The 12139-nt window shown below is 40.5% G+C and overlaps 1 protein-coding gene across 3 annotated transcripts in view; it reads left to right on the forward strand.

Moving 5' to 3' along the window:
* Positions 1-12139, forward strand: part of cadm4 (cell adhesion molecule 4) — a 339603-nt gene that overhangs the window by 319409 nt on the left and 8055 nt on the right. For 2 of the 3 annotated variants that reach the window (XM_033981097.2, XM_055227757.1), the window contains exon 7: positions 7962-8108. The exons of the other annotated variant lie outside the window; for it this stretch is intronic. In XM_033981097.2, coding sequence (XP_033836988.1) covers positions 7962-8108 — 147 coding nt within the window. The remainder of the gene's footprint in view (positions 1-7961; positions 8109-12139) is intronic. 3 annotated transcript variants of the gene reach the window in all.

A 12139-nucleotide genomic window follows, 5' to 3' on the forward strand; every position in this document is an offset into this window, starting at 1 on the left:
GTCTTAGTAGTATACTAAGACTACACTATACAGTAGTAGTATACTTAATGTTCCTGGTTGTGGTAGCGAGTTAGCAGAAGTAGTTCTAGTTGTAATATTACTTATCATAGTAGTAGATGTACTACGCTTAATAGTCATGATGGTTGCAGTAGCATACTTCAGCATTACTTTTATTGAAAACAGAATGGGTTATGTGTATAGTAAAAGTAATTTCCATAGTACCTTTTCCCCTCTGGAGTTATTTGGAAATATCTTTAGTAGAATCCATAAAAAGCCCATAGATTGCCTATAAGCTAAAATTTGTTTTGTGGCTCTTTTAAACCGTCTCACTATAGACACATGGTGGTTTGTTTTTCTTATAAAAATATCTGCTTTCCCACTGGGCCGATTTCTCCAAACCTTATCTTCAACCACTCTGAACTGTTGATTCCCTCTTCTTATTCATCTGCAACAACATTCTGCTGATAGAGTATGCCTTTGAAATGCAATGATTAGTCTTTGTCTTTATAATGCAAAATAAGCCACAAGTAAAACCCTAATGCAGTGTACTGAGCACCTCCTAATAGGGAGAGGGAGCATCCATCAGTCAAATAAATGGGAATAAATATAATTTTTAGCATTACGTTAGGATGACTCATACGTCTTAGTCACTGCACTATTCATTTTCTGCTCCCACAATATTCAAGTAGGTGTCAGAATGCTCTTTTGTCTCAAGTAACATCTCATAACAAACTTATTTCTAAAGGTCACTCTGATGGAGATGGGTTCTGTACAGTCCATTTCTCCATTGCACTTAAAGCTACACTGTGCAAGTTTTCCAATGAAAGTTCCACAGTGATACCACCAGGTCAAGTTACAGGTCACATCTGTGGAGAGGCCACCACACTCACAGAAAGAATGCTTTTTTGATTTTTTTCTTTTTTTTTAAAAATGTGTTTAGCAACTAACTACCACTACCAACACTAACTACTACTACTGCTACATCAACTACTACTATTACTACAACTACTACAATTACTCTTACTTCTACTACTACTACTACCACTAAGACTACATTAGACCAACAAAAAGTAGGTCCGCTAAGTCATTATAAAACTACCACCATGCTAATTATTCAAAATAGTTAGCATGTTAGCAGCTATCTCTACCACTACTACTATTATTATTACTACTACTACTACTACTACTACTACTACTTATTGGGTATCAGAACCATTTAATGCCATACTGAGTAATATTCCAGGCAAAGCAATAACAATAACACCAACAAGCAGATAGTGGACCCCCACCATAAAAGTTACATGTTACAGTGTACCTTTAACTTTCACATTTTACATCGTTTTAACTTTGATATTTACAGCAACATTAAACAGAATAGATTGTTCTGGTTACCCCCTTAAACAAAACATGTACAATAGTTCCCTCTAGGACCAGTATTCCGTTGTAAAATAGATGGTTATTCACAGTGGGGCATCATTTTTTAAAGTCATTAGCATCTAGTTGGAAATGCAATTAGCAACAACTGCAGTGTGCTAAGCGATTAAGCTAATTTAGCTTTCTTGTTTTGCTATTACAAATTTGAACAAAAATGTTTGCGACAGAAAACACATTGCTGCGGTCGGCAAAAATCAAAAATCACGTGGTCAGTGTGAATAAAAATGCACCAAACATTTTATTGTTACACTGATTGCTTTGATTTTAATCGTAGCCATCTGCTACAACTGCTACTATACTTAGATTAATATATTTGTGAGATGAAATTTGGTGTGGGTCGCATACAGATACGTTTGGATAGCATTTCCATATTGTTGAATGAAAAAGAGCAAATTTATTTATGAACTGATTCCAACGGGGAGTAGTACTTGGTTACATTTACCAGTAGTTGCATTTGCCCTCAACTTCTCTGATTAGTTTTCAGACACCACACTTTTACTCCTACTTAGTAATACATTTTATACTCTTACCTGAGTAAAGGTTGGGTACTTTTTCCCAATGAGTAAGTCTATGAGTGACAGAAACCTGACAATGTGAAATAATTTGAACATTTGAGTTTCTTGCACCACTTCAGACATGAATACAGATACAGATTAAGTTTAATTTTTGTGCTCTAGCCTTTGAAAATACAGATTTTGTGAAGTATTTAAGGTGCCCTTCAACTTGCACACATATTAAATTATGTCCAATGGTACATCCACACACTCCTACCACAAATACTTCTATTTGGCTAATTTTACTCTGAAGTACCTCTACACTTCCTTGAATTAAAGGTTGGTCTGCTGAACTCACCTCTGATTAAACGTGATTAACAACGACCAATTGACATATATTTGCTGTTGCTGTGTACAAACTTTATTATGCGTTATTTACTTTCTTTCCATAGTTTCTCTAGCTGAGAATATATACATCTGCAAAAGTACTTCCCATTTGAAGTCCCTCCTCATCACGCCCTTCTTTGTGTCCTTTTCGTTCCTCTCACCTTCCTTCTGTCGCCACCTCTTTAGCACCCTCTCCTCCTCTCCTTCCTCCCAGAGCCGCCAACCGTAGTTCACCTTGCCGCCCATTTGCCCTTCAATTTTATTTCATTTTTTATGTCTTCTCCCCAACCAAGAACTAACCCTCTACTAACCGCCAGATGCAAGAAGCAAAATGAAAAGGATAGCTGCATAAAAAGAGGGAAGATTCTTGATAGAGGTCACAAGTAGGTTACCATTGCAACGCCTTGTCAGATAACGGCTATGTTTTTTTTTTGGTTGGCTCCTAGCCTCACCTCCGTAGGGAATCCTGGGGTGCGCTTGGTGGTTCTAAATGCATGAGTCAGCAGAAAAGCTAACATTGTGTTGAAGATGCAGTAAAAACTCTCATCTCTTTGCGTTTTCATTTTCCGACAGCCCTCGTCCCTTTAGTGAGAGTTATCTGACATCGGGGCCTGTCGGTGGAGCATAAACTCGAGCGCAAAGAAGGGCTGCCAATTTGTCACAGGTGCTTTAGGCATTGTCACTTTACGAACAGAGAGGAGCTTAGGAGCATCAGAACTGAGGGCTGGAGTAAGCAGAAGTCTTCTCCGGGACCCATGGTTAAAGCTTTATATGACAGGGTGCCAGACGAGGTGTATGAAGTTTGGAAAACAGTTAGCTGCAGGGTTGATGGTCATACAATAAGAAGAAATTAGGGTTGATTTATGTAAACTTAGTCATCTACCTGGATAAGTTAAAAAGGCTCCAGAAACAATAACATTTAACATGAAACAAGACGCTCCAAGCTGAACCTCATTGCTCACTTGTTCCCTTACACTGTTGGCTATTCTGGATAATTTCTTAGACACAGTATTGTATTGTTATGTCAAGTTGGGACAGAATTCTTGGTCTGTGTTTCACCGTTTCCTCAAAGTCCATCCTTCCATGGCCTGTCTTTGAGAACCACTTGCCTTATGCTGGGCCAGTTTCTCAGCTCCTTTCTTCCAATTTTTTAAATTTAATTAGTGAGAGAAGATCTTCTTTGCATGACTGGCAACCAGAGATCTGCCTCCAATGACAGAATACTCCAGTCACAAGTATTGGTTGTGTGATTAAAGTTCCTCAGCGTGTTATTAGATCCAAAGGACCGGGGTCTTGGCTTAAATCCACAGCACCATCGGGATTCCCCCTGTCGGTGCCCATGCTGTTTGCCACTATGGTTCTGAATGCGGCGTTGCTCCCATGCATGTTCCAGTCCCTCTCTGCTTCCATTTCTTCACCAGATTCTGAGTCCCCTTCCTCGTTTTCAAACCTAGGCTGAGTGTGCTCCTCTACCACACTGTCAACTGAAGTCCTAACGTTACAATCATCTTATTATCTTATGCCTCGTATTATTTTTTTAAGTGCTATAACAAAATCATACAATTTTTTTCAGTTACGAGCAGCTTGCCTTGCACCCTCATTGTTGCACCATGTGCGTGGAATCATCAGTCATCAGTTTTGTACATATCGTATTCTACTTTATATATTTTCAGGGGAGGGGATGGCTGTGGGGGCAAGTGGGAGGTCAGAGCCTTTGATGTGGGGATGTTGAGACCCCCCTTGTCCCTCCTAACACGCATGTGTGGAAGTCTGCTTACTTACCCACAAAAGTCACTGCATGCTTCTGATATTAACACACATTTCTCTTACAGTATGCCTCTTTCGGTGTGCCACTATTGTGTGACAAAGTTGGACTTTTTTATTGGTGGGTATGCGTGGAAGGACATTGTGCACGGGCATGCATGAGACTGAGAGGAGGACGCTGTTGATTGTCTGCTGAAAACCCACAGGGCTCCCTTATGTAATTGAACTGAGCTTGGTGCACTCAGATGAATCACCAAGCCAATAAAACCCATTAGAATTGAATTGCATGAGAGATTGTGGGAGATGGAGAGCAGTGGAGGAGGCAGAGGTGGCAATGGTAGGAATAGTTAGTTGTACTTCCATATGTAACACACGTGTGCATGTAACACACATGTGCATGTATGACCGTGAGGACACATACATCTGCCCCCAGAGCAGCAGGTGAGTGAGGGCTAGCTAAAAGAGACATGAAAGGACAGGCACATTGTGAGATTGAGACGGATACGGGGTGACCGGGGGATTAGTCCTGTGTCTCCTTCACTTCTTGTAATGAGCCGTCAGAATAATTGGAATGAAAAACATAGATCTCCATTTAATGAAGTGAGACTTGTGAAAAACAGAATGAAAAGTTGAGAAAGGTTTCAAGGGAACGGAGAGAAGTAGACGGAGATAATGCCAAGTCAATTTGGGTCGAAAGAAAAGAATCCCTTTGGAGCTGTTTTGTTCCATGCATGGCAACACAGCGATATTGACATCTAACTACATTTTGAATTAGTCCACTGACCAATCTGTCTTCCCCTTTACGGCCTTGCCAATAGACCTTCCGACCGTTCCTTTAACCGTCCAAACTCCAGTTGTCAACTAAAGACGCGTTAGCTTTGGGCAAGGCCTTACTAATTAGCAAGACGGAACATGAAAGTATAACAGGCTGCTTCCAAGATGGCGTCCTCAGGCACACTTCTGCCAGAGCGAGATACGAGAGTGGGAGAACGTCATTATCGTGAGTGCCGCTACATCCATCCCTGCAAATAACATGGGCTGCGTGCCTGATTGGCAGCTATACAGTGTTAATGAATAACAATATGATTTAGAAGGGGGACAGGGAAAAAAACGTAACGCGATAGGCCTAGGGAGCAGCAGCTGTATGGCATAGTCTTTAATTAAGTTGAAGTTGAAACTAGAAGAAGATGGAAGAGGTGTGAAAGACTTTGGTGAGTGTTCTGAGTAGTGAAAATGGAAAAGATTGAAAGATGAAAATACATGTAATTTTAGGTCAGTCCAATTTGGCAAGTGTAATTAATTAGCACCTTGTTAATGGGTGTGTGCTTGTGGCCATTAATCTTCTGCACTCAAGTGACGGCAGCACTTTTCAGCAGAGCAACAAATAAATGTACCTCAGCATTTTTCCTCTAAATAACGTACTTTTTCGCACCTCCAGCCATATGTTTACATTTAGACGTTTGTCAGGCAATGCTAATTAGCTTGATTAAACCACATAACCAGATTTCTCACATTTGTAGAAAAGAATGATATTACTGCTCAGGCTGATGTTACGAAGTTGTTTTCAAGGTAATTATACAGATACAGAATTAGTGGATCAAGCATACTTTAAATAAGTGTTCAGAATTACTTTCTGTTGGGTGATTGGGCACTTGGTAACCCTGGAGGAACTCGGACTAGTGCTGCTGCTCCTTCATAGGCATCCAAAGTGGATGCCTATGATGGAGTTTGGATGTCTTCTGTATTTAAACACATATGCCAGGAAATTTTAACTAACAAAAAAACCCTTAAAGCATTGATTCTTGTTTAACTTTTGTAATGTCTTGTGAAATATTGGTATTGCTGAACAAACTTGGACTCAGAATTCTTTTCATAATGTCCGAGTACAGTCGCTAATTAATGTTCATGTGTCTTTTTCAATCATTTTGTTTGCGCCATACAACCTCGCATTTCCTTGCATGTATATTTCTTTACAGAGACCCAAGGTTGGACTTAAAAGGGGAGAAAAAGCATACAAGCGCCCGGCATAGTGCTGACATAAGAGGAGTGCAAAAAGAGATTGATGATCTCAGGGCCAGAGGGAGAAGAGAGAGAGGAGACAGAGGAATACTTACCAATAAATTACTCCAGAGCTGAAAGGCCAGTAGTGTGTTCGTCTGAGCTCCCTTAGTGCATAGAAACAATTACATGCCAGTGCGTAGGACTCTGTGTGTGTGTGTTTGTGTGTACGTGCGAGTGCGTGTATCTCAAATCAGCTCTGCAACACATGTCTACCTGGCACGATGTGGTCTTTCAGTCTGCCTTGGATGAAGTGGCATAGAAACTGCTGATACTGACACCCACTCGTCTACCGATCTCTCATGTGTCAGCCATTATTTTTGTCTTTACGGCAATACCACGGCAGCAGGGTGGCAGCTGATACGTATTTACAGTGATATCACGTAGGTGGCACAACAGTAATTTTACACCTCAAATTGTTGTAGTGATGATCTCTACGGAGATTTTATGAAATGTTCAGTATGTCTTAAGATTTTTAGATGCTTTGCTTGAAGTTGCACATACGAGTTGTACAGCAAAAATTCAGAATCTCAGAGTTTGTAGCGTACTGAAGTGCTGCAGCTACGACATTTTCATTGATATATTTAGGCAGGTGAAAAGAGAATACCCAAGAATCTACTCTGGAACCTTCATGTTTGAGGTGTGAATCTTACAAAATGAAGAATACAGCTGGTATTATTTCATTCAAGATTGTACACTTAAAAAAAACCTTTATATGTTGTGCATTTTAACATGAGTATACCTATGTTCCCGCAGCCCATGTACCCACATTACCCAAGTTTTGGAAAAAAAGCTTTATGTTCCCAAATTCATGTTTTCTTACTTTGCAATATTTTTGAAGGTAAATCCATAACCCCCACCCTCACCCAGGTTCTAACCTCTAACCATAACCCCCAAATCCTATCAACAAAGGCTTAAATGTAGCCACTGTTGTAACCAATAACCTTACAACAAACTGTAATCTAAAATATGGGAACACGGAACCCTTCTTTCAAAGTTATCTAACAAACGAGTAAACATAGAGCTGTTCGAACAAAGAGCTGACCCCTTTTTAACATCTGTCAGAATAATAAACATACGCCACTGTCTCTTCTGTTCATCTCCTGTTTATCCATCAGATTGGCATGTCTTTGGTATGAACTTTTGCATCTTCTTTACCCCTCCATCTAAATCGTTCTGTCTGCACCGTTGATTCCGAATGCTGTGTCAAGCTCCAAGCTATTGTTCTCAGCTGAAAGAGACAGTCCCTGCATTGCACAGTTCCATCGGGAATGCATCTGTCACGGACAATGTCTCTGTCTCCGCTGCCATTGTGCCATAGAAAAGCTGTCAACGATAATGTCTTCCTATACGTTCCAATATCCACATGTTAGTCCACTGTGTGCCTGGCTATGTCCTTGCCATTGTAAGTATGTCTTTTAACCTGCTGTTCTGCTAGACGATAGTTATCAGCGTCTTATCACCTGTCTTAGATTTTGAGATCCATTCCATTCCGTCTGCTTCAAAATTAATTAAAAACATTTATCTTCTGTGAATGGAATCGGTCTAAATTGTGGTTTTAAGCAGCCCTTTTGCCATGCATTCTCTCCACCTTCTTAGAAATCACTGACAGAGACAAGCCAGGTTTAAAAGGCTTCAATGATTGCTGAGCAGGTGGCAGCTTAGAAGCACAATTAATATCTTCACCATAATAAACTGTGTCATGTTTTATGTGCAGTAGTAACTTGGCTATAAAACCTTGTAGCGCTCCTATACATCCAATTGCCGCTGCATGTTGTAGATAATAGCTTGTGTGTTATCCCATCCCTGTTTGTCTGTCTGTAGAGAATGTGTCTGTCACTTCGGCGGCCCCTCCCACTCCTAGTACCACACCAATCACCTCCTTACCTGCCATCCCAACCTCCACCACTACCTCCTCCACCACCCTCCTCCACCTCCTCCCATCACCCAGCCTGTCCCCGGACGTAAGAGGTAAAGCACACCACACACACTCATCTCTCCCATGAAAATCTATTGGCTTGTTTTCATTTTCACTCATTCATTCATTGTTTTTGGCTTGTTTTCAGCATCGGTTGGGTCTGTAAGGCACGGTTTGTGACTAAATAGTAGAGCTGGATGTCCTTCCTGTTGCGATTGGCCAAACACTACATGCGTAGAGTTGGCATTTTGACTTAATGTGTGTCCTAATAAATAAAACGGTGCTAAACCGTTCAAAATTCAACCCATCCCCCCATCTGTTGCCATGTATTAAACTGATTTTACTGATAACAATTGTAATACTGATTTATTCTTAATTGCAAAAGCATTGGACATGGCCGAGTTGTTTATGTTATAATTTGGCATTTTAGTTTTCAATATAATTATCTAATCAGAAAGCAGAATGGGCCTCTCATTTGGGTTGCCAGTTTCAAAGTTGAAATCCAGTTGGTTTGAACCTAAAAAGATTCTCTCTGAACCCCAGAACCTGCAGCCAATCATTAATCAGTGCTAGTGCAGCCTCTACAGCTCAGTGAGGGAATTCTGGAGGTTTTCACATGAGACATCTATCTGCAGGCACTGGCAACCCACGTTCAGTTGTGCATGTTGTACCTTTATTAAAATAGTAAAGCACGGGGTACATAGTGTTCGTTTAAATATGGTATTTTTCAGCGCTCAAGAGTAGCCCTGCAGCACAGCCAGCACCAAGCCTAGGTAATTACAAACAATTGCATGAGAAAGGACATACAACAGTCCTCTACTCTTTTTCATGTAATAAACTACATACAGGCCAAAGGTTAGAGGTATAGAAACCGACACTGTCAAGCTTGCACAATGAAATTAATGATAACTTAGCCATACCGACCCAGCCTATATACCATTGTAGTGAAAACAGGTTCATCTCTCACCTTACCCTTTCCTACTCTCCTTCACAGCCTTCTGTTTGTCAAAGTACAAACACGTACTCACTTTCTCTCTCCGTACGACCTTTGCTCTCCCTGCACCTCTATACATAAGTTTGTGTGACTGCAGACACTTGCATATGCACATTGCAACCTTCTGCTCTGCTCCGCTCCTATCGCTATAGCTGTTTGATGCTAGCCACACATTGCCTACTCAGCATTTGTGTGTGTGTTTATGTCTGGGTTATCTTTTTGAGCTGCTTTAATGAATGCATAGGAAGAGTTTGGGGATGCAGCTAGCAGCCCTGAGTTAAATGATAGTGGCCTCATATGGCGGCTGTCAAATGCTCCCACACTGGATATACTGAATCTTAGATCATTATTATTTAACCTATACCCCCAGTCTTATGAATATTAATGTTGCGTTCAGGGAAAACATAAGTCACTGTATTGTCAAATGTAGCCTATGTGAGCAGCTTGTCTGATTTGTGCTGAGTAGACAAATATGGCACATTTCCAGGGGGCAAAACTAATGGATAGGGAATATTGTCATGTTTTTCATTCAGAAGTGCATCAGCCTATGTCACATATTTCAACAGCATTTTCTCAAGTTTGTCCTTAAAATAATGTAAGTAGTTGTTTACTGTATTTGCACAAGATTTGTCTTGCCCCAGTTCAAAATGTTCAAAATGTATAAGGTAAGTGACCTTGGAGCACTGCAAGCAATTTAAAATGAACTATGAACGCTTTTAAGACTAATAATCAGGTCCTTTAACATGCCTACATTATGTCAGTGCAGATTACGATACATTTATCGACTAAACTAATTTACACTGAGGCGGTGTTAAAACTGTAGTCTTTGATAGACGTTTCAGTTTTTATGTCCTGTGTTGGATAATTAAAATCCAGAGAATTCATAATTCATAAAGAAAAGACACTTGACAATAAAATGCAAATGAATGGAAATGAGGCTGAATACTGAGCAGCTCTGGTGCCACGCTCAGGTTAGGTTAACTTTGACAGTTGTGGACAAAGTCTTTAAAAAACATTTATTTTTACAATTGAGCATAAACATACCAAAACAGATCAGATGTGGAAGCCAACATATTTTGACACAGTTTAAAGTAGTACTTTGGTGCTATTACTATTATGTCCTTAGATCGTTTAACAGGTGAAAAGGGTAGACTCAGATGTGGCCACTAATCTGTATTTGTCCGAGGATCAGGAAATACACGTGGTTAGCAGGCTAGTTGTTTTTTAGCTTTAGTGTGATGGTAAAACTCCGCTCAGTTGTGAAAAAGTGCTTATAAAGTTATTGCTGTGAACAATTAGGATGCAAGGAGTTCATTAGGAAAATGCAATTGAAAATGAAATGAGTTCTGTTTTTTTGTATTTTTAAGAAGGCAAAAAACAGATCGATTTACCATGGTTTAAAATAGTAAATTGCATTATGTTATTTAGTGTCATGGAACTTGATAAATTGCTCATTTTCAACATTTGCTGTTTTTGTTCTTCTATTAATTCCAATTATGATTAAATGTTGCATATGATATTAAAAGCTTGTTCAAGTTTGCAGGAATGCTGTCTACACGAGCCCTTCATTGTACAGTCATGCCACATGTAGCTTACAATTCCAAGGCCGGACCGCACACCCACACTCCTTTATAGAAGGATCCAGGTGGTTGTCTAATCGTATTCTCCTGGAGGAATGTTGCACAGCATGAGATTGAAAGGCTTGGCACCACTCAGCCAGCCCGCTCAGCCCGCGCACCTCACCGCCTTCCTTTGTACCAGCGTTTTATCAACTGAATCTATTTATCTCACGTGTACAGTCGCATCAATACTCTCGCTGATGTCCCTCTTCTATCTCTCCTCCACTACACCTTGGGCTCCGTCGTGTTACTAAAAAGCTATAGCAGATAAAACGAACTGGAAGCTAGCAAAAGCGGGGACTCTTGATCTCGCGGTTCACCTGCTGGGCATATGCGAACATGTCAGGAAGAGTCACGGGAGAGTTAGCGGCCCGAACACCGGGTGAACGTTTAGCTGATCCTGATGTATTATTTGAATGGGTCCGTGGAGGAACAACACAATTTTTGGTGCTGTCAATCATTCGCTGGGCTTGGAAGGATTCAGAACAGAGTAGGGCCTGGAGAACGTTTCTTCTTTTGTTCAAGATGAGAAGAACACGGGTCGCTTGATCGCATGGCAGTTGAAGAGCTTATCTCCGGTGACATCGCAAGACGCGCTGATATTCATTACATCACATGCAGACAGCGGATGCACTTTGGCACCGTGATATTAAAATAGTCAGAGTATCATCTTTATATCTCATTTTTCAGTGCCAGTGTCGCCTTTCTTTATGTATTCATCCGTTTTCTCATTGAGTAATTAGGGCGAGAAAATGTCAGGTTATAATGAACATATTTTGCACCATAATGGCACCAGACTCTGCACAAGAAGCTGTTAGTGTTCTGTTCATTTCTTGTCAGTAGTTGCAGTAAAATAACTATTGTGAGGGTAAGGTAAGGCAAGGTAATTTGTTGAGAACAATTTGTGCACAAAGTAGTTCTAAGAGCTTTACAGAACGAGATAGGGCCGGTAAACTCTTCAAATAAGTAAGCACAATCCTAAATAATCATTCTAGGATTTTCTTTAAAAGGGAAGAGACGAGTGTATAGTCATGTGAGCGGTTAAACAGAACAGTTTTGAAGCTGGATTTGAACTTTGTCAGAGTAGAAGCCTAACTCCCATCTTCAGGAAGACTGTTCAAGATTTTAGCTGCATAAAATTGAAACGAATGTGAGATGGTTCATATGGCACTAACATGTCGGAGATGTACTTTGGTGCTAGGCTCTTTGGTGCTCGTACTTCCTGGTTCTAGCCCGAAAGCTGCAGTATATCCACAACGCTGCTACTTGGGTCCTGACAGTGAGAACGCCCTTACAATATTCTAACTGACAAATGTATGGATACGTTTCTCCAAGACTGGTTTAGACACTATACCTGGCAGTGTTTTAGACAGGAAAAAGAGCTGATATGATTTGATAGGGCTGTCAAAGTCCATTATTAACCTTCGATTCCTTACCTGATTGGTAAGCGTTAGATTTGCATTTACTATGC

Source organism: Periophthalmus magnuspinnatus, chromosome 16 (assembly GCF_009829125.3).
Source record: "Periophthalmus magnuspinnatus isolate fPerMag1 chromosome 16, fPerMag1.2.pri, whole genome shotgun sequence".
Lineage (NCBI taxonomy): Eukaryota > Metazoa > Chordata > Actinopteri > Gobiiformes > Gobiidae > Periophthalmus > Periophthalmus magnuspinnatus.